Below are 25,711 nucleotides of genomic sequence, written 5' to 3' on the forward strand. Positions count from 1 at the left end.
AGTTTGGCTTATAACCTTAATGTAGGTATATTTTTCACTCATGACAAAAATCGTTTGATATTTAACACACTGATATATAAATTCTTCTACTTAAAATACTATGTATACCAATTTTTACCCTCTTAGAACATTTTATGTAATAGTTTTAAGTGACTGCAGTGAAAAGTTTCTCAGGAAAGCAGAAATGCCTGCTTAACAGTCAGTATTCTTTTATTCCAATAAAAAGGAGATTCCATATACAAAATAAAGTATTTTTTGAGCAATACTTAAGTAAACACTTTTAGAAGACTGAGTACATATCTGGATCTTTATTTCTCATAATGGCACTACTGGATAATCATGTTAGCTCCTACCTGTGCTCATTTATAAACACTGTCAGGACCTTATCAATCATTTAAGTCCAAAGAGGGCAACTGTCCTCAACCAGTGAACCCTCAGCATCACAGCTTCAATAAAGCTCTGCTCTCCAAACCCAAGTTCTGTAAGACCATGTCTATTAGATTAGTTTATGATTCCAAACACTCTCTTGAAGTTCCTGTTTAATGATGAGACCAAACTTCATCTAATTATCCTGTCTTTAACAGATGCCTTCTAGGGCTTCCCTTGTGGCTCAGCTGGTAAAGAATCCACCAGCAATGTGGGAGACCTGGGTTCAATCCCTCAGTTTCTCAGTAGCTTCAAGGCAAGAAGCATATTCATTGTTCCTGCCACAGCTATTGTCTTTACCTACTATTCTGTCCTAGAAATCATGATGTGAATATCATAGAAAGAATCCTTGTCTAGATGCCAGAGGCTCCTAATACAGGGAACATACTATACATCTAATACACCCTGATGTAGACAGCCAGCCTCAGAGTCTATTGTGTGATAGCTTTGGCCTCTAGGCTGGTCATGCTGCTGCTGAGAGTGGTCAGACCAATTTTACAGCTCACTTTATTTAAAAATCTTACAGAGTGAGATTCTCTAAGTTGCCTCTTTCAAAAAACATAAGACAAGTAAAAGACCTACACAAAATAAACACAAGAAAATTGACAAAATCGTAATAAGCTCATACATATCAATAATTATCTTAAATATAAATGGATTAAAAGTACCAACAAAAGACATAGGCTGGCTGGGTAGATGAAACATGTGTATGTATGTACTTCCACTTACCACATCACTCTACTTAAACCCCCAAATTATATGTAATCATTTTACATTGTTAGGTTAACCATGTCTCCATTATAGCTCGCAACTGTAATTATCTTTTCTGTCTGACTATTGACTGTGAAAACTGATAAATGTCTTTTACTACTATGATTATTAAACTATTATCTGCTTAATAACATCGTATTATGATTGGTCAACAGAAAATAATATAATTCGATATCACTAAAACTATCATTTAATAGGAAAACTGGTAATCACTTTTTAAAAATCCAGATGCATATCAGAATTATCTTGAAATTTTTGAAAAATACAAGTGTCCAGGTATTGCTTTTTTTTCTCCAGAGTTCCAGATGTGTTTCTAATGAGCATCCATGTTTGCAAACAACTGGACTATATGATGATTTTATCTAGTTTGTTTCACTTATTCTATTTCATATGCAGTACTCTCATTTCATTTAGTTTATGTTTTCCAATTTTTATATCTCTTTTTGTTGTTCTTTCTCAAGCCTTCATCAAGACTAGCAGAAATGCTTTTGTACACACACACTTATATATAAACAGTATGTATAATATAATATATATATATTAGAAAACCTATGAATTTTTGCCTAGCTAAAAAATTTATGACATTTTGATTCTACTTGTTTGACTTAGTATGAAAAGAATGCTTAATTTCTAATTTATATTCACTCAAAAGTTTGATATAGTTTCATGTATTCTGGCATCTAATATTACTGTTAAAGATTAGAAAGTTTACTATCTTGACGATCTTTAAAAGAAAATTTGAATGAGGCTGGAAACTTCTAATCCAGTTCTAAGAATATAAAGAAATACTGTTGTTAAAAAAAACAACAACAACCAGGAAATTAATGTCATATAGTATTATTAACTAACGTGCAAATTTTGTTTCAATTTCACAAAATGTTATGGTAGTGGCCATTATTTGTCTTCATACCTTATTCAAGATTCCACTTTGTATTTAGTTGCATTAAGCAGCTTCAGCTGCATGCAACAAATTCTGGTCAATTCTCATTTTTATTCCATTACAAATATTTTCTAATATTCCTTGCTATTTTAATAGCTTCTTAGACATACCCATCATTTAAAAGTGAACATTTAATTTTTTAAATACATGGGGCTTTTAAGGTATCTTTGATATTAATTTCTCATTTAAATGTTTTCTTCTCTGCAACCACCATCTGTTTTTTCAGTCTTCTAACTTTATTGTGGCTTTCAATGGCTAAGTCAAAGATCTCTCTTGCTAAATGTCACATTACACTTGAAAATATGTGGGTTGTTTCCAAATATCTTTTGATATTGACTTCTAACAAAATTCTACAGTGATAAGAGAACAGATTCTGTATGACTTCAATACCTTTAGACAATGAAATTTTTGCACCTTGTTTTATGTCCATGGATATGTTCCAGTGTCTCCTAGTTTAGTGTCTATGGGAACCTGAATATAATTTGTATCCTACTGTTGTAAGAAAATTGTATAAATTTTAATTATGTTGAATTGGTTCATGATGTTTTTCAGGTCTACTATGCTCTTCCACTTTTCTGTATTATTCATCTTATTAATTTTTGAGAGTTTGATATTGAAACTCCAACTAAAAAAATCTTAATTTATCTACTTAAAAAATAAGTTTGATATATAGTAGAAATATATATAATCTTGTTCTAAATTTTCCAAGTCTCTTATAAATGTGTTATCATACTTTCACAATTTTATCTGCTATTCAGCTGTATAAAGTCAAAATGTATTTTGACTTCAGTAATGTATTTTGCTGTATTTCTTAGTGGCACAAAATAAATTACTTATCAACTAATTTGTGTTGTAGAAACAAGGCTGTAAAAAAACAGACTATAATACAAGCTTATAGTATAGTTTTTCTAGATTTCTATTGAACAAATGGAAATTAAAATTATCCTACAAGTCAACTCACCACTGAGGAGTGGTGAGTATAGAAAATATGGTTAAAATAATAGGTCTAGTATGTAGAAAGTGCTCAATAAATGTTAGCAGCAGCTACAACTATTACTACTACTGTTGCTGCTGGTACTACTGATATTGCTATTAGTACTAGTCCTGTTATTGCTGCTACTACTTTTGTTGCTGAAAGACAGAAACTAGATGAGCTCTGATGCAGAATCTGAGGTATACTCAACGTGTATCACTCCCTACTTTCTTGCTTGCTTGTTGTTGTTCAGTCACCAAGTCGTGTCTGGCTCCTTGAGACCCCACAGACTGCAGCATGCCAAGCTTCCCTGTCCTTCACCATCTCCCAGAGTTTGCCCAGGTTCATGTTCATTGAATTGGTGATGCCATCCAACCATCTCGTCCTCTGTTGTCCTCTTCTCTTTCTGTCTTCAGTCTTTTGCAGCATCAGGGTCTTTTCTGATGAGTCAGCTCTTTGCATCAGATGGCCAAAGTATTGGAGCTTCAGCTTTACATCAGTCCTTCTAATGAGTGTTCATGGTTGATTTCCTTTAACCTTGACTGGTTTGATCTCTTGCTATTCAAGGGATTCTCAAGACTCTTCTCCAGCACCACAGTTTGAAAGCATCAATTCTTTGGCATTCAACCTTCTTTATGGTCCAACTCTCACATCCATACACGACTACTGGAAAGACCATTATTGTTTAGTCGCTAAGTCGTGTCTAACTCTTTTGCGATTCCAGGAACTGTACCCCTCCAGGTTCCTCTGCCCATGGGATTTCCCAGGCAAGTATAGTGCCATTTCCTTCTCCAGGAGATCTTCCTGAATCAGGGATCAAACCCGAGTTTCCTGCTTGGCAGACGATTTTTTACCACTAAGCCACCAGGGAAAGACCATAGCCTTGACTACATGGACTTTTGTTGGCAAAGTGATGTCTTTGCTTTTTAATACACTGTCTAGGTTTCCTTCCAATCATCTTCTAAGTTCATGGCTGCAGTCACCATCCACAGTGATTTTAGAGCCCAAGAAGAGGAAATCTGTCACTGCTTCCACCTTTTTCCCTTCTATTTGCCATGAAGTGATGGGACTGGATGCCATGATCTTAGTTTTTTTAATACTGAGTTTTAAGCCAGCTTTTTCACTCTCCTCTTTCACCTTCATCAAGAGGCTCTTTAGTTCCTCTTCACTTTCTGCCATTAGAGTGGTATCACCTGCATATCTGAGGTTGTTGATACTTTTCCTGGCAATTTTGATTCCAGCTTGTAACTCATCCAGCCTGGCATTCTGCATAATGTGCTCTGCATATAAGTTAAATAGACAGGGTGACAATATGCAGCTTTATCGTACTCCTTTCTCAATTTTGCACCAGTCAGTTGTTCCATGTTTGATAGTAACTGTTGTTCTTGACCCACATACAGGTTTCTCAGGAGACGGGTAAGACGGTCACATATTACCATCTCTTAAAGAGTTTTCACAGTTTGTTATGGTCCACACAGTCAAAGGCTTTAGCATAGTCAATGAAGAAGAAGCAGATGTTTTTCTGGAATTCCCTTCCTTTCTCTATGATCCTGCGAATGTTTGCTATTTGATCTCTGGCTCCTCTGCCTTTTCTAAACAGAATTCTAATTTTTTCTCAGGAATCTACTTCTCAGAGAGGATGACTCTAACCCCATTTTAAGGACTTATCTGGATTAGCTGAAACCAGTTATGGTAATATGATTCCTTTTGCTTGTGCCTGGGTTAAGGGTGGGCATGTGGCATCTTGACCAACAAAACATGAAGGAAGTCTGCTGAAGAAGCAGGGAAGAAGCTTTGGTAAAAACTTGTCATATACTTAAGAAAGACACACAGGAGTACTTTATCTGTTCTCTTCCTCTGAATATTGTCAGGGAAAAGTACCTTAGTTGTTCTGTTGCTCCCTTTTTGATGCTTTTCAGTTTCCTTTAAAAAAAATATGACCTTAGGATATTTTCCTTACTATCTGGTCAGCTCTTTGCTGATTTTAAAATGTTAAAAAAATATCTTATTCAGCAATCTAAAAAAATTTTTCTGTCACAGTAATGTCATTACCAAAAACAGAAGTTTCACATTTGTTTCTAAAATGAACTAAGATTGATTTGATTAAAGAATTTTATCCATACTATTTATAGTCTTTATTATTATTATTTTTTTAATTTTATATTTACAATGCTTCAGGTGTACAGCAAAGTGATTCAGTTATACCTATCTATATATATTCTTCTTCAGATTCTTTTTCATTATAGGTTATTACAAGATATTGAATTTAATCTTCTGTGCTATACAGTAGGTCCTTCAAAACAAAAATAGACTCAACAGACATAGGAAAAAAAAATTAAGGTTAGCAAAAGAAGAAGGGAGAAGGATAAATTAGAAATGTGGGAATAACAAATACAATCTTCTTTGTAATAACTAGTTTTCTACTGCAAAGCTAGACTAGCTTTGTGCTGTCCAATACAGCTGTCACTAGCCACATGTGGCTATTTAAATTAAATTAATTAAAGATTCTGTTCTTCTGTTGCACTAGATGAATTTCAAGTGTTCAACAGCTAATTTGACTATGCATTGGACAGTGCATATATAGAATATTTCCATCATTGAGGAACATTATCTTGGACAGTGCTGGGCTAGATTATGTGCTTAGAAAGTTTAAATTTTCATGTATGAGATTAAATTTTAAAAGGCTCCAGCTTCCACAATTTATGCTCAGATAGCTTTATTAACTTGGATAGTTAATGAAAATAAGTTTTGGTGTGGTAATTTGTTTGTCTCAAATTCTGAACTAGTAGAGACAAGATTAATGAAAAAACATTATTTGCATATCCATTTTATATATATATATATATATATATATATGTTAAATATATCTCCTTAACATTTGCTGAAAGCTGAAACAGAAGACAAAGATACTAATAGAAATGTCAAGTGACCAATAGCAAGCTTTATAAAAAATCTGAGCTTATAAAATATGGGTAAAATGAAACAAGCTTGGTATGTGTGTCTGACGTGTCTTTATCTTTTTTTTTATTACTTTACCATACATTATTCATATTATATAGCACTTATGTTATTAGGCCCAAAATGTGGGCCTACCTCTACAACTATATAACAGAAATAGATGGGGATTGAGAGGTGGGTTTGGCTTTCACACTCTTACCTAACACAGTCTAATATACAGTAGGACTCCCTTCTTCTTCTCATGCATAAAACCTCTATTTTCTGAGATTTACGTTATTCATCCAAATCACTATTTGGTTTCATCATTGCTTTTTACTAACCTCATGATGACCATTTCCTGTCATTGGTTAAAGAGCTTCATACGTACTTCACAGTTTCACTATATGCTCCAAGTCCTAAAGTCACCCACATAGAAGATTCCCCAAATTCCCTACCCTTAACAGTCCTTGAACTCCTTGACCTCCATTCAACATTGGGCATGCACTCCGATGATCACTCTCTAGATCTGACCTCAATGAGAACAGTCTCACTTCTCACATCTTAAATTCAAATATTAATACATTCCATTTTTGGATCCCCTGACTTGCTTGCTATCTCTTTCACCCTGTTTATTCTGCAACCTTGGTTCTTTAATTTTTATGGATTTTTCAAAGTTAGATATCTAATTTTCTCCCTGCTAGCCCTCTTTATAGACTCCACTGTCATTCCCTAGTGTACAGTGCATGACTCACCAGTATCCTTAAATTTTCTTGATTTGTTTGCTGTTCTGTTGTAGTCTCACCTTTCTCTAACCCATTTTCATCTAAAGCATAAATCTGAGGCTAAATTTTAACCTACACAGTTTGCACTTAATTTTATTTGTGCCTAGAAAGCTCTCCATGTCTCTTCCTTCTTTTCTTTTCCAATTTGCCCTTCAGGTCTTTAGCTTCCAATGGGAAGAAATCCTTAACTCCCTAATTAGGCTATGTGCCAATTCCACCTGTTTTTATAGCATTCCATACTTATTCTATCCTATCACTTGTCACCCTGCCCTGTGATTTTCTGTGACTTCCTAAGAAATTATAAAATCCTCGAAGGCATAGACTCTCTTACTCTAGTACAGTCTGATAAAAGTAGGCACTCAATTACTTGTTAATTAATGCTGGAAATTTAATACAATCATTGTAATTGAAGCTACATCTAATTATTAAATTGAAACTACATGTATTATTAAAAATAAATTAATAGAACTAAATATCATAAGCTATAAATAAGAGTCTGTTAGCAATATTATGAGGAGAAATAGAGTAGAGTAAGGAAGATTAGGAATCCCAGGGTTGTAGGGAGAAGGGAGGGTTGCAATTTTAAATTCAGTATTCAGATTAGGCCTCACTGAGAAGATGATCAGTTGAGTAAAGGTGAGGTAAGGAAGTTAGTGATGTAGATACCTGAGTTGGAAGAGTATACAAGTCAAAGAGAACAGCCAGTGCAAAAGCCCTAAGATGGGAGCATGCCTGGCATATACAAGGAGGGAGGCCGTGGGCCTGCAGCAGGGGGAATAAGGAGGAAAACAGTAAAAGATGAGTTCAGAGAAGTAGCAGAAGGCCAGATTGTGCAGGCCTCACAGACCTTGGTATGAGTTTGGATTTAAATAAAACAGAGAACCACTGAAAGGTGTTGGGTAAAATACACTGAAACTCTGCCTCTCATATCGAGCACTGTAGGGAGCAATAGTAATATCAGGAAATTCACTGAAAAAGCTATTTAGAATAATCCAGGGAAAGATAGGGGACAACTTCCCTGATGGTTCAGCGGTAAAGAATCCACCTGCAATGCAGATGACACAGGAAACACAGAAGAGCATATGACGGAGGAATAGTGTGGGAATGTGGGTAATAGTCTCATGATATGATAAAAAATTAAAAGCTGTGTTTTTAGATCAGAGAAAGGAAGGAGTAATAAGATATAATGACTGGGTATGGGGTTCCCTGGTGGCACAGTGGGAAAGAATCCGCCTGCAATGTAGGAGATGCAACAGATGCAGGTTCAATCCCTGGGTGGGGAAGATCCCTTGGAGCAGGAAATGGAAACCCACTCCAGTATTCTTGTCTGGAGAGAATCCCATGGACAGAGGAGCCTGGTGGGGTACAGTCCATAGGGTTGCAAAGAGTTGCCTTAGAAAGCATCACTACGAACAAAGCTAGTGGAGGTGATGGAATTCCAGTTGAGCTACTTCAAATTCTGAAAGATGATGCTGTGAAAGTGCTGCACTCAATTTGCCAGCAAGTTTGGAAAACCCAGCAGTGGCCACAGGACTGGAAAAGGTCATCCCAAAGAAAGGCAATGCCAAAGAATGCTCAAACTACCGCACAATTGCACTCATCTTACATGCTAGTAAAGTAATGCTCAAAATTCTCCAAGCCAGGCTTCAGCAATACGTGAACCGTGAACTTCCAGATGTTCAAGCTGGTTTTAGAAAAGGCAGAGGAACCAGAGATCACATTGCCAACATCCGCTGGATCATCTAAAAAGCAAGAGAGTTCCACAAAAACATCTATTTCTGCTTTATTGACTATGCCAAAGCCTTTGACTGTGTGGATCACAATAAACTGTGGACAATTCTGAAAGAGACGGGAATACCAGACCACCTGACCTGCCTCTTGAGAAACCTATATGCATGTCAGGAAGCAACAGTTAGAACTGGACATGGAACAACAGACTGGTTCCAAATAGGGAAAGGAGTACATCAAAGCTGTATACTGTCACCCTGCTTATTTAACTTATATGCAGAGTACATCATGAGAAATGCTGGGATGGAGGAAGCAGAAGCTGGAATCGATTGCCGGGAGAAATATCAATAACCTCAGATATGCAGATGACACCACCCTTATGGCAGAAAGTGAAGAGGAACTAAAAAGCCTCTTGATGAAAGTGAAAGAGGAAAGTGAAAAAGTTGGCTTAAAGCTCAACATTCAGAAAACGAAGATCATGGCATCTGGTCCCATCACTTCATGGGAAACAGATGGGGAAACAGTGGAAACAGTGTCAGACTTTATTTTTGGGGGGGCCTCCAAAATCACTGCAGATGGTGACTGCAGCCATGAAATTAAAAGACGCTTACTCCTTGGAAGGATATTCAAAAGCAGGGACATTACTTTGCCAACAAAGGTCTGTCTAGTCAAGGGTATGGTTTTTCCAGTAGTCATGTATGGATGTGAGAGTTGGACTGTGAGGAAAGCTGAGCACCGAAGAATTGATGCTTTTGAACTGTGGTGTTGGAGAAGACTCTTGAGAGTCCCTTGGACTGCAAGGAGATTCAACCAGTCCATTCTAAAGGAGATCAGCCCTGGGTGTTCTTTGGAAGGAATGATGCTAAAGCTGAAACTCCAATACTTTGGCCACCTCATGCGAAGAGTTGACTCTTTGGATAAGACTCTCATGCTGGGAGGGATTGGGGGCAGGAGGAGAAGGGGACGACAGAGGATGAGATGGCTGGATGGCATCACCGACTCGATGGACTCGAGTCTGAGTGAACTCCGGGAGTTGGTGATGGACAGGGAGGCCTGGCATGCTGCAATTCATGGGGTTGCAAAGAGTTGGACACAACTGAGCGACTGTACTGACCTGAACTGAGCAATTAACACACACTAATAAGATATAAAGAAGATAGTCAATTCAATTCCAGGCCCAGTCATTCATGGCTAGGGGAGAAAACAAAAGTCCTTAACTTTAGAGTCCTGCAAAGGAAGCAGTATCTTCAGAGGAAAGCCAGTTCTCATTAGAACAAGAAGGTAAAAGGAAAGAAAATTCAGAGACTTCAAGATATAAGGGATTGTGCTGATGATGAATCATGAATGTCTGGGAGCACAGAAGAGTTTCAGTGGTTGGGAAGGGATAGGAAACAGCAGGGATATGCAAAGATTTATGGAATTGAATGGAAAGAGATGAGGAATGATGTGGAAGTCTGGGACTTCTTGAAGTGGCAAACATAAAATGGAATAAAGGCCATAATAAGATTAATCATTATTTCTCGAACTCAAGAAAGATAATGGTGGCAAGGTTGTGAGTAATGAGGGGCTAGGAAGTTCAAGGTGTGTGTGTCTCTATCTTGATTCCTTTTCAGGAGAGCATATTTGCTCCTAGTGCTGGAGCTTCCTCTTGACTCTTGTCGATGGAATTGATGGACCTAAAAGGCTGGTTCCATCCAATTTCAAAAATTCATGTGACCCTCACACACATGGATTTCTGATCAAACTAGCTCACAGTTTAAAAAATTTCCCTGCTCTAGGGGAAATGTAAGCTAACTTTTCACAGCAGAATTCGGTTTTACTTACATCTGTGTTGCAGGAGCGATACCGTTTCCTTTCCCCAAGGCAATATTTTCCACCTCCTGAAGGTCTGAAAACACATTTTGTTTAACATGTGAATATAAGAGTACATAAATTGCTTGATGGAAACATACTGACATTTAACAAAATAAAAAATTTGATATTTTATTAGTTATTAAAATAATCATGGTGATAGCAATAATGATTATGGTTGTCAAACAAAAATTAAGACAATTTACTATAAGTAATTTTATAAGGCTATTAATTGTGATGATACATCCATTCTTAAGAAAATGTGATTAAATCAATTAGTTTCTAATTAACACAGTAAACAGGTATTCAGTTCAACACAATGAGTTTAAAAATCATTTATAATGAAAAGCCATTTTAATCATATTCAACAAAACACATAATCTGATACTATATGTTTATCAAGTAGGAAGTGGAAAGTTTGTTTTTACAGACTAGAAATAAGGAGAAGACACTAAATAACTTTCTGGAAATAGCTTCAGTTCAGAGTATATAATGCAGAAATAAATTTCTATCTCATTTCAAATATTACATAAAGTTTAAAAGAATTAAATCAAATCAGATACACTTGTATTATTATATATTATAATGTACTTTATAGTACATTCAATTAGGGTGTTAAATACTTATTTTACATAAATCAATTTCTGGAGTATTTAACATTAGAGAAAGTCATATGCTATCATTTTGGCATGTAATATTTAAATGGAAAAAAACTAACTTGTTGTTTCAAAAGTGGTCCAAGTCATTCTCTTAAGTATTTTGGTATATTATTTATTACCATAGGGTTTTATACTTTTGGTTATTAAATTACAGTAGCTTGGAGCTGAACTTCATTATTCTGTACTTGTTTTAAAAAGATCAAGTCTCAAGTATAATTTTGGTTCACTGATAACTATTATAATTTATTAAATTATCAATTATCTCATTGATATTAATTACAAATGAGATAATTAAAGTTATACTTTGAATATATTTTGAATGCCAGTGAATGCTGACTTTAAACAAGGGGAAAAAATGGCCCAGCTTGAGCCAGGATGGGAGAAATGGGTTGGTCAGACAAAAACAAGGTAGTGGGAATAGTGGTGGCACTGCTGTTTATGAGTGGGTGACAGTGAGCTCAGTTTAACAGAATGAAAAAACTGAAGCAATACAAAGGGAAACAATTTCAAACTGAAAAAGAAGAAAAGAGAAAACACATTTAGAGGGAGGAACCAAAGACAGGGATAATAAGTTAAAATAGGAAAAAATAAAAACAGACCATTTTTTTTACCCCAGCAGGGGGAAAAAGCAGAGGTAATATCATAACATCATTCTGCACCAAATAATTGAATTCTAGACAAAAATGGGAGCACTTGACATGAAGCAGCTAAGGAGCAGTTTAGTCTCTGGCAGGACACAAAAGACCAATTAGAGAAATCATCCACCTGTAATGGGCACTGGTGGGAGGGAGAAGCAATACAGCTTAGCAAGGAATACGGCTGGGCTGGCTTTATGCCAGGGGACTCTGGCTAGAGAGAGTGGTGGGAGAGGAGCAGTCTGACCTGCATAAAACAGTCATGAGGAGAAGAGTGGTGGCAGTTCCGGAAGATGATTAATGGGGGCATGTGAATGGAAACTACTTTAACACATGGGCAGTATTCTTTTCATTGTGATTTGTGATGCGAATCAAGGCATTTCAACCCTTGAAGTGCTCTCATTGGTCTTTTTAATACTAATGTAGCAGTAATAATTTTATGTGACATGTGAAAAGACCTTAGGTTTCCTGGGAATAATGGTAATGTAGCTAAGACCAGACCTGGTTTCATCCATAATTCAGTAGTTTTTGGAGGAGGAAATCTATCTGATTATTACTAGATGAAAAGTCTGGCTGTACCTGGGATAGATACACAATGCTTTTCTTTTCTTTTTAGTTACACAGTAAGGTGAAAAGAAGAAAAAGAAAGTCTGTCTAACAAGGCTCCTTCACTTTCCTGTGCCTATTGCTTGTTCTGAAGAAAGCACTTGGCTCACTGGCGAAACGTTTTTACAGATAACATGTGAAACCACAGCTTTGAATCATTTCCAACTGTGTCTTTTTGTTGGCTCCGGCTTACTTTAGCTACTTACGCTGGACTGTCACAGTGTCTTAGGGATGAGGAGACGCCTCCCCCGCAGGTCCTGCTGCACTCTCCCCATAGTGACCAGGGACCCCAGCCCCCATCTATGCTCTGGGGCCAAGTGCCAAAAGGAACACAGTCTCCCTGATAACACCACTGCAAGATTTCACAGAAAACACAGAATTAGCTTTTAGGCAGACAGGGCTACCAAGACAGAAATAAATACATAAAGGTCAGGCAATGACCAATTATAGGCATTAGCATTCTCCCAATAGATAACAGACTGAAAGTTCTTTAACTGTGTTTAGACATTAGTAAAGGTGCATGTGATTTGCAAATTAGCTAAGCAATGATTTATAAATCTCTAACAAATACCAGGTGTCTAAAAAACTTGACTTTACTTCTTTTTCCTTCTTTCTCCTCCTCCAGACTTTGGTGTTTTCTCATTATAGAGACCTCAAAAGCCTTTTTTAGATATTATAACATTTTTTTTTCTTTATATTCCACTATTATTAGACTCATGGAATGATAACGCAATATGGAAAGTTCCCCAGTAAGGAATTTTTATGATGGTAATTGCTTTCTCTTAAAAAAAAAAAAAAAAAGGCCGATTGAGGCTACAATAGTGAAAGAATGTGTTGTGGCATTTCATCTACATGAGTACTGCAGACATAATAAAAGTAATGCCAAAACACTAGGGACAGGGTACAAAAAAACCCTTATATACACTGACTAGCCATGTGTATAGCCCCTACATGAACATATGTATTGGAATTCTTCTCAGCTTTACTCTCTGCAATAAACCACACATACTGCACATAAGTAGAAAGCTAGGAATAATTTATCGAGATGCAGATATCACATAATCAGCTCATAACTCTAACATGATAAATCTTATTTGCAGAATATGGTAAAAATGAAAGCCGTTTTTAAAAATACAAGCACTATGCAAGACTTTTATTAGTGCATTTTTTCTGAGTTATCAAAATTTGATGAACCATGCTGATGCTTGGAAAAGGAAATGGCAACCCACTCCAGTATTCTTGCCTGGAGAATCCCATGGATAGCGGAGCCTGGTGGGCTACTGTTCATGGGGTCACAAAGAGTTGGACACGACTGAGTGACTAAGCAGCATGCTGATGATATGAAAGTTCTTTGTTTATATGATGAATAACAATAGTTAACATTATCAGAGCTGAGTAACTGTCAGCAATGTTAGATTGTTAAATAAAAATTCAACTTTATATTAAAATGTAAAGGGTTTATGACGTGATTTTTAAAAGTAATTTATTATATTAATTCTATATATCCAAAATTATTTCACTTTCACCATTTGTACTGCTATCACTCTAGACCAAACTGGCAAATGGAATAGCTTGTTACCTGGTCCCGCTGCCTCACTTTCTTCTATCTATAATCGACCTATTCTCCAGGGAGCTATCAGAGAGCTCTTTTAAAACATACTATGGTATCAATGTTACTCTTTTTCTTAAAAGACTGTAATGGTTTCCTCTTCCCCTATGGTCAACAGTGACCTTTGTGACCTAGCCCCTGCCTCCCTCTCCAGCCTCATTCTCTTTCTGGTACAGAATGCTCCAGACACACTGGCTTTCTTTCTATTCCTCAATACACTAAACTTGTTCTCTGCTCAGGGTACTTGGATTTCCTGGTCCTCCTAGAAATACTCTTCTAATTCCTTCTATTGTAGTCTTCTCATCATTTGGTCTCAGGTCAAGTATCATTCAAAGAGGGGGGCTATCTTTCCTTGACCACTCTTATTATGAAGTGGCTGTACCTCACTACCCCTGCCGCCCTCCCCTCCTCCTACTCCAGCATATACAGAGATTACATCTTCCTGTTTTAGTCCCCTTTACCACTCATTTAAATTACCCATGGCAGAAGATGAGATGGGTTAGACAGCATCACTGATTCAATGGACATGAACTTGAGCAAATCCAGGAGATAGTGAAGGACAGGGATGTGTGGCATGCTACAGTCCATGGAGTTGCAAAGAGTCAGACATGACTTAGCCACTGAACAGCAATAACTTATTTTTCAAATTATTTTTTTATTACTTTTATTGTCTCCTCTCTTTGGTATACAAAAGCCTTACGAGCCACATGTGGCTATTCAAATTTAAATTAATTAAAACTGAAAATTCAGTTCCTGAGACCCCTTCTAGGACTCCATAGCCACATGTGTCTAGTGGCTGTGATACTTGACAGAGTAGATATAGAACATTTCTATCATCACAGCATGTTCTAACTGAAAATGCTGAATGTCTAGAATAGTGCCCAGAATGTAGTAGATATTTAACAAAACTTTACTGAATGAATACATTAGTTAAATTATTGAATTCTGTGTTCCATTTTGGTTACTATATGTCAAGAAGGAACTGGAAATACTGGAGAGTAAAGAAAGTCAAATTCATCTTTGCGTCCTTAGTAGTTGGCATTCAGAGAATGTTTCAGTAATTGTAACAACATAAGGACTTTTTAAGAAAAGTGCAAAGGAATTATCATTTGTCCATAAAAAATTAGACAAGAGGAAGTTAAAATTTGGTTGACTATTTAAGGCCAAACATTCTGATCCTAAATTGAATAAATGTTAAAGTAGTGCATTAAAAAAGATAATGAGTTTTGGACAATTAAAAAGTATTATGAAGAGAAAAAAACCATCTGTCTAAAATGATGAAGCAGAGGTAGCTGGCTGAACTGATAATACAGTACCAACTCTGGAAGCAGGGCTGCTAATTATGTACATGTGAGAGGGAGAATGTTCAAGGTGCCAGCTTATGATTTACCTAATTGATTTTGAAGACCAACCAGTTTGTATAATGGTATATCAATTGTGTTAGATCTTCATCTATATAAAAATCATAAGAGTGAACCAAATATCCTCTGGTTTTACATTTCTGGTATTACAAATGTTATTACAAGTAGCTACGTGTAAGAATATTTATGCATCATCTATTTTCCTATGAGAGTAACTGAATAATGTAGTATTAACCAGCAATTACTGTTCTTCCCCCGCCGTGGTTTGGAAGGACTGATGCTGAAGCTGAAATTCCAATACTTTGGCCACCTGATGTGAAAAACTGACTCATTTGAAAAGACCTTGATGCTGGGACTGATTGAAGGCGGGAGGAGAAGGGGATGAAAGAGGATGAGATGGGTGGATGACATCATCGACTCAATAGACAGGAGCATGAGTAAGTTCCGGGAGTTCATGATGGAGAGGGAAGTCTGGTGTACTGCAATCCATGGGGTCACAAAGAGTCAGACATGACAGAGCGACTGAACTGACTGAACACTTAAAAATTCCAAATATTAAAATTTGTGTATTTTTTAAGTTGGAAACTTAGCATTACTGATTTCAAATAAGAATAAAATTTGATTTTACATTTATCTTATATAATCACAGAGCTGCACTTAAATCTCAAAGAGATTTTAGAATTTATGTGGTCTAAGCACTTAATTTTTTCATATGAGGCAACTAGAATCTTAAGACTTGCCCAAGATCACTTACTGAGAAAAAAGGATTTGCTGTCCAAATACATATAAAAAATGTAGGGAAAAATCAATTGGAGGTGTAGGACTATATATCCGAAGACATTAAAGAATATGCTAATATACTTTATTGAACTGTTTTTACTACATAAAATACAAAATAACACTAGAGATTTTTTAAAAATTCAATTAGCTGCAAGTGTGTGTATATATATATAGATATATACACACATATACATACATGTATATTTTTTTATACCTCCTTGAATATTCTTATAACTAGTAGAGGACAAAATTCCACTTTGTGCATTTTTTAGGGCGTGAAATTGTGAAGGCCACAAAAACACTGAAAGATGTAGGTTCTAAAGTATTAAATAATATTGTTTTACATGTTTTTTAGATGCTCACAAAATACAGCACAGGGAAAGAAATCACATAAATTCTCCTCTTAAATGTACACTTAATGTACAAGATAAATACAAATATTCAGTTTGTAAAATGTTGCTCAGTTCTTACCATTAATTAATATATACACAGTGGTAGTATTCTGTAAGTGGTTTGCTAAAACCTTTTATCGTGAAAATTCATGCTATTGATTATATCTATTCTACAGAGTCATAACATAATAGACATATCATAAAGTTAAATAACATAAATTAATGGGTAAAGAATGAAGAATTCATAACAATAATATAAGTATCAGACATTTAGCAGTTGACAAGAGACTGCTGCTGCTGCTAAGTTGCTTCAGTCCTGTTCAACCCTGTGCGATGCCATAGACGGCAGCCCCCCAGGCTCCGCCATCCCTGGGATTCTCCAGGCAAGAACACTGGAGAGGGTTGCCATTTCCTTCTCCAATGCATGAAAGTGAAAAGTGAAAGAAGTCGCTCAGTCATGTCCGACTCTTTGCAACCCCATGTACTGCAGCCTACCAGGCTCCTCGATCCATGGGATTTTCCAGGCAAGAGTTCTGGAGTGGGGTACCATTGCCTTCTCTAGACAACTTAGTCTTCAGTCAGTGTGTTGATTTTAGTCGCTCAGTCGTGTCAAATTCTTTGCCACCCCATGGACTGTAGCCCACCAGGCTCCTCTGTCCATGGGGATTCTCCATGTCAAGAATACTGGAGTGGGTTGCCATGCCCTCCTCCAGGGGATCAAATCCCAGGGACTGAACCCACGTCTCCTGCATTGCAGGTGGATTCTTTACCATTTGAGCCACCAGGGAAGCCCAAGAATTCTGGGGTGGGTAGCCTATCCCTTCATCAGGGAAAATTCCCAACCCAGAAATACCACCAGGGTCTCCTGCATTGCAGGAGGATTCTTTAACAGCTAAGCTACCAGGGAAGCTCAAAGTTGCTCAGTTGTGTCCGAGTCTTTGTGACCCCATGGAATTTTCCAGGCCAGAATTACTGGAGTGAATTCCCTTCTCCCGGGGATCTTCCCAACTGAGGGATGAAACCCAGGTCTTCCACATTGCAGGCAGATTCTTTACTTTCTGATCCCACCAGGGAAGCCCAAACATTTCTTGGCTCCTCTGTATGGGGATTCTCTAGGCATGAATACTGGAGTGGGTTGCCATGCCTCCTCCAGGGGATCTTCCCAACACAGGGATCAAACCCAGGTCTCTCACATTGCAGGTGGATTCTTTACCATCTGAGCCACCAGGGAAGCCTACCACGGAAGTCTGTGTAGCCTGTTACAAACTTCAGTTCTCATTTTAGCAACATCCTTCTTTGGTCCAAAGCAAGTCCTTTGTTCCTTTTATTTAGTTTCCCTAACTACAAAATGGGGTCTAATTCCAGTTTTTGATTAGAATATGGTTTGGATTAGGATGACTACAGAAATTAGTTCTATATAGACATTCCTTCAAAGAAGTTAAAAATCTATCAAATGACTTGTTTAACTTTGCTCTCTGGCAAATGTTCTTTTGTGCTTGTTTACTTTCCTCTCAACCTTGTGTTTATAGGAAAGGATCTCTGGAATTTTTGCTACTTCTCCTTCTGGTAGCATTATGTATCTTAACGTAGTACATGATTTTAAGAGAAGAAATTAATTTACCTTAATTAGTTTTTTAAGAAACCTATAGGGAACTTCATGTGGATCAAGTCATTTGAGCTAATTTTCTAGATGATGATATTAATCAATCTATACTAAGATTTTAATCAAAGTCATAATTAATATAATTAGTTTATGGACAGGGAGGCCTAGCGTGCTGCAATTCATGAGGTCGCAGAGAGTCGGACACAACTGAGCGACTGAACTGAACTGAACACCAAATAAACTTTAAGTATACAAATCCTATAAGCACAGTAAAGGTGAGAATTCTGAGTTTTGTATTTTCTATTTTTATCCTTTTTTAACCTGAAGATGCCAAAACTGTAAAAGTTCTATTACCACAGGCATAGAATTTTACTTCATTTCTTAAACTAGAAAAGTTAAATATTCAGAGGGAAACTAGTTTTTAATTTTTATTCTCAAGGGTTATATCCAATCTAGTGATTTTGTACTATTCTAAATATCAATCATATTACTTTAGCCTAGCCTATCCAGATAAAGTAGATAAATTTGGCCTTCTTTTCACTAATTTAGGTGTGTTTAACCAGATTCAGAAAGGTGAAAGAAGTGAAACTATCACATTCCAAACATAAAATCTCATATTGCTCATTCTTGCTTTTCACATTCCTTCTAAATAAAAGAAATATGTCTTTAAAATTATCTAGAAAGATGATATATCCCAGTGAGGCTTTAAAATTTTTCTTAAGAAACACTTATTCATCATTAAACATTTATTTCTGTTAAGCCACTGAATTTTATTAATATTATAAATCAAACAATCTAACTTTGAAAATTTGTCAGAATTCTACAAAGTAAAATTTCAAAATAAGTATACACACAGTATTTTAAAATAATTTTTTTAAACTGGACATATTTTAGGATGTAATTATGGTAGATCTTGTACCATAGCCAGCACTGGGTCTAGTCAGCATCTGGAATAAGATAATTCTAAGGAAATCCTAAGATTTTAAAGGATGTGATATTGGTGATTCAATATAGAACATTCTTCCCAAATCAGAAAAGCTGAGAGTTGGAGCACAGTGCTATTAGAAGGCTTATCTTTCGCTGTGCAGGTGTGGGAATGCTAAAGTTTATTTCAGCCCAAATTTTAAATCAGAACTTGTCATCCCATACTATTCAAATTTCTAGAGCAATTGGAAGAGTTATTCTTTTTTCACTTTCTGTGTTTATAGTTTGGGACACAGTCAAAACATATTAAATTCTACTCTAAGAGAATGAAGATCTAAGGCTGCAAATGTCCTATTATATAGACAGTGCTTTAAAAGAACATGTAATAATTCTATTCTAATCTAGTCTTATGTTTACCATGCAAAAATATTAGGAATCAATGTCATATATATGTAAAACTAAATTCTGGACTGTGTCTCTAATTGGGTCTTGTAGAATCATTAAATTAATCTTTTGGCAATAAACCAAGTATATGAAATGTTCTTTGTGGTCACCATCAGAGCTTACAAGAGCTGGGTTTTGATTATCCTTAATATCCTGTTTAGTAACAATGCCAACACTACTATCAGAATTTTTATAGTGTAGATCTTTGTTTACTATCACATCAAATATGGCATCCCTCCGAGTTCTGTCCAAAGGGCTATCGCTGATGGCATGTCTAACGAAAACTCTTTTACTGCATTTATACTGACTGATTTGTAGGAGTGTGACCCATGGACATACAGTACCAGTGCACTGTCTGGGCTCATCAAATTTCCTCCTTTGGTTAAGGCTACTGTCCCAGAGCACATCCATTCAGACCATATGGTTCTTATTCAGCCCTTGAATGGCTTATTCAGGCAAACATCCAATGGCTGTAATAGCGATGTCAGACCCCCCAGGACTCACGCAAAGATCAGTTTTTAATTTTTTGGCCATATTTCTTACTCCATCTGCTAAATGTGCATGGAACAGTTCCCATACTTACATGGAACATTTGTGGAACTGTGCCCCCGGGCAAAGATCCCATATCTTTTGCAGCCAGAGTTTGACGAGATCATTGTGGATCCAGTCCTCTGGATATGTCTATGCTATCACTTAAGCCATATTTCTCCCCTCCCCCAACCTTTAAAAAAAAAAGATTTATTTAAAAAACCATGAGCAGCTTTGGTTTTATCCTGCTGGCTAGACAGGATATAGGTTCTTTCTTGTTCCTTCTGCTGAGAGTAGTTTTGAAATTCACAATTAAGATCAGAGGTTGTGGATATACCATTCATGCTTCTGAGACACACAAACTCATGCTTACAGTCTGTGATGCTCATTACTACCAGTTAAGACAGTCTGGCAAATAATTTTCTGCCCACCACCATCTAAGGTTGGCACATAATAATGAAAAGTAATAATGATGTTCTCATAACATATATTAGCACCATTCTTCTGAGGAAGCCAACAAAAAGCTCACCAAGATAGTATCTCATTCCATTCTCACTCTATCTCTATGAAATATGTAAAAATAGATTTGCTCTCACTTTAAAGTGATTCATTATTTTGCCAATTCACTATTTTGCCAACTACCATATATATTTAGCTCAATGTTCTGTCCAGGGGCCTTTTTATTGTGATTCCAGAGATAACAAACTGTTACAAGTAAATAAATGAAAAATCCACTTAGTAATAAAGGGTAAAACATATTGTTAAACCATTTCAGGCTCAGTGACTCAGCATTCCTATGACAGTGAAAATTTGCCTTTTATTCCACATAATTTCCCATTTGAAGGTAAAATATAATCAGAGGCAGTAGAGAGGGACAGTTTTCAACTTTGGAATCAGAAAGACCTGGGCAAGAATCTCAGCTTTATTATTCAACTGCTATGTAATCTTAAGCTTTCAAGTCTTACTTTCTTCATCTGTAAAATGGAATTAAAACAGTACCCACTGTAGAAGATTTTTGTCAATAGTAAACAGAACAAATATGTGCTTGGCACACTGTAAGTATAAAACTATTCATTATCATTTATAATCATTATTACTGATAATGTCAACTACTTATAGATGGCACGAATACAGACTAGTTACACAAAGTTGATCAGACCAACTGAAAACTTTGCTTTAATTTTGTTACTAAGTGTTTGCATGGCTATTTTGGTTTGAATTAAATTCTGGGCTCTTATTTAATATCCAAATGTGTGTGCGTGCCCAGTAGCGTCAGTCCTATCCAACTCTGCAACCCTATGGACTGCAGCTTGCCAGGCTCCTCTGTGCTTGGGAGCCATTCTCCAGGCAAGGATGCTAGAGTGGGTTGCTAAGCCCTCCTCCAAGGGATCTTTCCAAACCAGGGATTGGACCTTTGTCTCTTATGTCTCCAGCACTGGCAGATGGGTTCTTTACCTCTAGTGCCACCTGGGAAGCCCTAATACCCAAATAGGTATAGTTTTAAGAGGAAAATCTGCATTTGTTAATAGTACCATGCTTCTCTCTTACGGAAAAAAGTAGCTCGAGATCAACAACAATAAAAATTCATAAACAGATAACAAGGCAAATACAGTAAGTGAAAAATAAAATAAATTCAGCTCACATGAATAGTACTTTGTACTTTTCTCCCTTAAAAATGTAAGTTGGAAAAAAATGTAAGTTGATCTAGCTTTCAAAGCTTTTTTCATAAATTCAAAATTAATAATAAGATATTTTGAGAGTCTTCTCCTAGTACTCTGTCCTTTCTATTTCTAAGAGTTTTTATGTTTGTTTTTTTCATTCATTTAACATTTCCTAAGGCTATTCTATCTATAAACCTTCCATGACTTTGGAAGAACAGCTAAGATTTGTTTTACATATTAATTTGAGATGATGAAATCCAAAGTATTGACTTTATGAAACTGTACTCTAATGTTGTGAATATTAATAACCTCTTGGTAGGCAAACTTTGCTAAAACTTACAAGTTCTTAAATAGACTTTAACGGAGTGCAAGTTGTTGTGCCAAAGTCTGCTGGAAGCTGAGAAGATTCTAAGGAGAGGGTAAGGAGGCAGGAAAGGGGTTCTTTTAACCTGAACATTTCCATTGTTTTCAAATGTATATAACAGAATTATGTAGAATGCATTTGAACAAAGTATTTAACAATTAAAAAATTGACAACCATTAGCCTAGATTAAGAAAGTGAATCTTTAGAAATCAAATACATTTTTGCCCCATTTCATTTAGTTTCTCTTGCCTGTGCTTATTCTTACTTATGCTTGGAAATAATTATATTTCCCTTCTATTTGCTAATCTAAATTTAAATTCAATATTGTTAGCTTTGATATTATTTAGAACATTTTTTTAAAGTAGCCTTCAAAACTGTAATGTATATGTAAATAACATCTCTATCAATTATATGCACATAAGCTTTAAAATATGATATTTTAGAGCCCTGCTGTTAAGCACAAATTATGAGATATTAACTGTGTTTACCATAAAGATGACTGAGTTGGGTTTTCAGATAGCCACTACTTGTGATTTACCTAATTAGAGTGATCATATAATTTACAGATTTTTTCAGGAGAGCTCTTAAGTGTTTAAAAAAATGAGTTCTTCATGCTTTGGGTTAAAAATTAAAGTAAAATAAAAAGAGATTATCAGGTCTAGTGATAGTATTATTACAGGCAAATAGAAACAGTGAGCTGCTGGTGTAGATCACAAGAATAATAATCAGTCAACGGCAAATAAAGAAACAGATTCTCACTGTGACTTTCCCTTTACTGTTGTGTATTTCTTCTAAGTACAGATCGATGTAAATTGCTACTTGTCATTGACAAGAATTGTTGGTTCCAGAATAAACCTAGACTGTTGTTTCAAGAATGTGGTCCTAATATTCCTATTACATCTATGAAAAAACAGAAAGCATTTTTGGTAGTGTGTGAAGGTCTCTGTATTTTTATTGGCTACTTACAAAAGTTTCAAAAAAAGATTCTTAATCTTTAAAAAAATGACCCTATCAATTTATACATTTAGCATAATTTACCAACATTTTCAAACTCAGCATGGAAAAACCATCAACATGGCACTAGGTCATGAGTCCTGAATGAAGCTATCAGCAAGGATTAATAAACTGTGACAGCTGCCTAAAAGCTTTCATTCTTTTTATTTAAACCTCAGATTGCAAGCTGAAATTCACTATAATCTTTGTTGAAACTAGCCCATCTAACATGGAAGAAGTCAGAACTGAGAACAGATGACAGTGTAGTTACTGTTGTAAACTCAGTCCACAGCAATAAATTTTAGAATCACATATATAGCAATTCCTAAAGAATTTCAAGAATAACCTAAAATATTCTTATCTGTTTAAACAATTCCTAATAATTATGGTTTTTGAAAACTAGGCTGATGATACTAAAAATTACTCAGCAATCATTTCTATGCTCAATAAATTATTCTTCTATTATTAGATCTTTCATATTACAATTTAAAAATGACTCATTAGACTATTTTAGGATCACATAATTTTCTTGGAAATTGTTGCAAAAAAAAGCCATATGACTAAATAGACTCTATTAAATAAGACTGCTGTTGGGCTTTTTTTGTGCACATACAGCTCAAACATATACATATAGAAAGATGAAACTGACTCAGAAAATACTCACTATACTTTCCTGAACAATGCATATTTGCAGATATCAAGATAATTCATTAGGCTAGAAAATTACTATCTTCTCAAGCACACTTTAATTAGTATGCATGATTTTCTAGTGGCTGAATATCAAAACCAGAAATTTGTCAGTTTAGTCTACATGTTAAAAGCTAATGAATCTTTTGAGCTTACCCCCTTTTCAATATTCCCAGTTTGACAGAGTGTTCCCTCAGCTGCGGGAATACTGTTGGTGACACAGCGGTTGCTTTTGCTGAGACACCAGAGCTCTCTACACACTTCCTAGGAAAGAAGGCAAAAGCAAGTTGATCAGAAGTAGAGACTAAAATCATATCCACTTGTCCATAAAAAATACCCACAGTATATAAACCATATTAAGCATTACTTGTCTCTTGCTGGTACTGAAGCATCAGAGATGAGGATTTTAGAGGAGGTCCTTTTAGAAGGTAGGTTACCCGTTTCACAGATTAATTTTTAATATTTGTCTTCATAATTCTTTTTTCAATAGATAAAGTATATCTTCATTTTTAAGTATATCTTCATTTTAGTCAGACTCTTTTTAAAATAATGTACACAAATTCTATTAATATAGAGTAGTGAGAAGGAAAGAATATGTGGAAAGGACGCATATGTTTATTACTCCCCAAAACATATGATAGCACAAACTCTCAAACTAATAGAGTTGCTGAGTAGGTAATTTCCTAGACTTAATGAAATATTCTAATAAACAGTATTTTTTAAAAAGAGAGACTACGGGAATGTACAGGGAATGATTTCTAAAATTATTGTATGCCAAAAGAACAATCTAGCAATGTTATTTGCAGTTATGTAGCCCACTTTCATGAAAGGGAAATTTGGTTTTGAACAAGTGCTGCTATTTATGTGTCATTTCCATAACTGATATATTTCAGATGTTATTTGGAGCTGTTCTATCTTCTTGATTATGAATTTTCACTACCCCACTGCAGCACAGGAGAATTACATTTAACTGTAATGCTGGCAATTTAAAATATCTCATTTTGTTCACACATCCGAGGTGGCTCAGTGGGTAAGGAATCTGCCTGCAATGCAGGAGACGCGGTAGCTATGGGTTCAATCCTTGGGCCAGGAAGATCTCCTGGAGAAGGGTATGGCAACCCACTCCAGGATTCTTGACTGCAGAATTCCATGGGCAGAGGAGCCTGGAAGGCTACAGTCCATGGAGTTGCAAAGAGTCAGACACAACTGAAGTGACTGAGTACGCGTGCACATATTAATCTATCAGGTTTTAAAATAAGCTGTCCAACATATACCAAAATAAAATGTTGGAAACGAATGGCCAAAAAAGATTACTTTGGAGAAAATACTGAAAAATTTTAGGTGTTTTTAATATATGCTCACTAACTAGCAAGAGGCAGTGTTCAAAAGCATCCCTAAGAAAAGAAATGCAAAAAAGGCAAAATGGTTGTGTAAGGAGGCCTTACAAATAACTGAGAAAAGAAGAGAAGTGAAAGGCAAAGGAGAAAGGGAAACATATACACATCTGAATGCAGGGTTCCAGAGAATAGTAAGGAGAGATAAGAAAGTGTTTTTAAGTGAATAATGCAAAGAAATAAAGGAATATAATAGAATGGGAAAGACTAGAGAGCTCTCCAAGAAAATTAGAGAAACCAATGGAACAGTCCATGCAAAGATGGGAACAATGAAGGACAGAGACAGTATGGACCTAACAAAAGTAGAAGATATTAAGAAGAGGGGGCAAGAATACACACAAGAACTATACAAAAAAGATATTAATGACCCAGAAGATCATGATGGTGTGATCACTCACCTAGAGCCAGACATCCTGGAATGTGAAGTCAAAGGGCCTTAGGAAGCATCATTACAAACAAAGCTAATGAAGATAATGAAATTCCAGCTGAGCTATTTCAAATCTAAAAGATGATGCTGTTGAAGTGCTGCACTCAATATGCCATCAAATTTAGAAAACTCAGCAGTCGCCACAGGACTCGAAAAGGTCAGTTTTCATTCCAATCCCAAAAAAGGGCAACACCAAAGAATGTTCAAACTATTGCATAATTGCACTCATTTCACAC

At 36.0% G+C, this 25,711-nt stretch overlaps 1 protein-coding gene across 6 annotated transcripts in view; it reads right to left on the minus strand.

Moving 5' to 3' along the window:
• Positions 1-25,711, minus strand: part of ADAMTS6 (ADAM metallopeptidase with thrombospondin type 1 motif 6) — a 290,379-nt gene that overhangs the window by 91,412 nt on the left and 173,256 nt on the right. For all 6 annotated transcript variants that reach the window (XR_005724833.1, XR_005724832.1, XR_005724834.1 and 3 more), the window contains exons 12-14: positions 23,811-23,918; positions 12,515-12,660; positions 10,382-10,445 (exon numbers count right to left, since the gene is read on the minus strand). Coding sequence is in view for 2 of the 6 variants with exons in the window: in XM_040262604.1 (XP_040118538.1) it covers positions 10,382-10,445; positions 12,515-12,660; positions 23,811-23,918 (318 nt within the window). In the remaining 4 variants the exon portion in view is untranslated. The remainder of the gene's footprint in view (positions 1-10,381; positions 10,446-12,514; positions 12,661-23,810; positions 23,919-25,711) is intronic.

This window comes from Oryx dammah, unplaced genomic scaffold (genome assembly GCF_014754425.2).
Source record: "Oryx dammah isolate SB20612 unplaced genomic scaffold, SCBI_Odam_1.1 HiC_scaffold_20, whole genome shotgun sequence".
NCBI lineage: Eukaryota > Metazoa > Chordata > Mammalia > Artiodactyla > Bovidae > Oryx > Oryx dammah.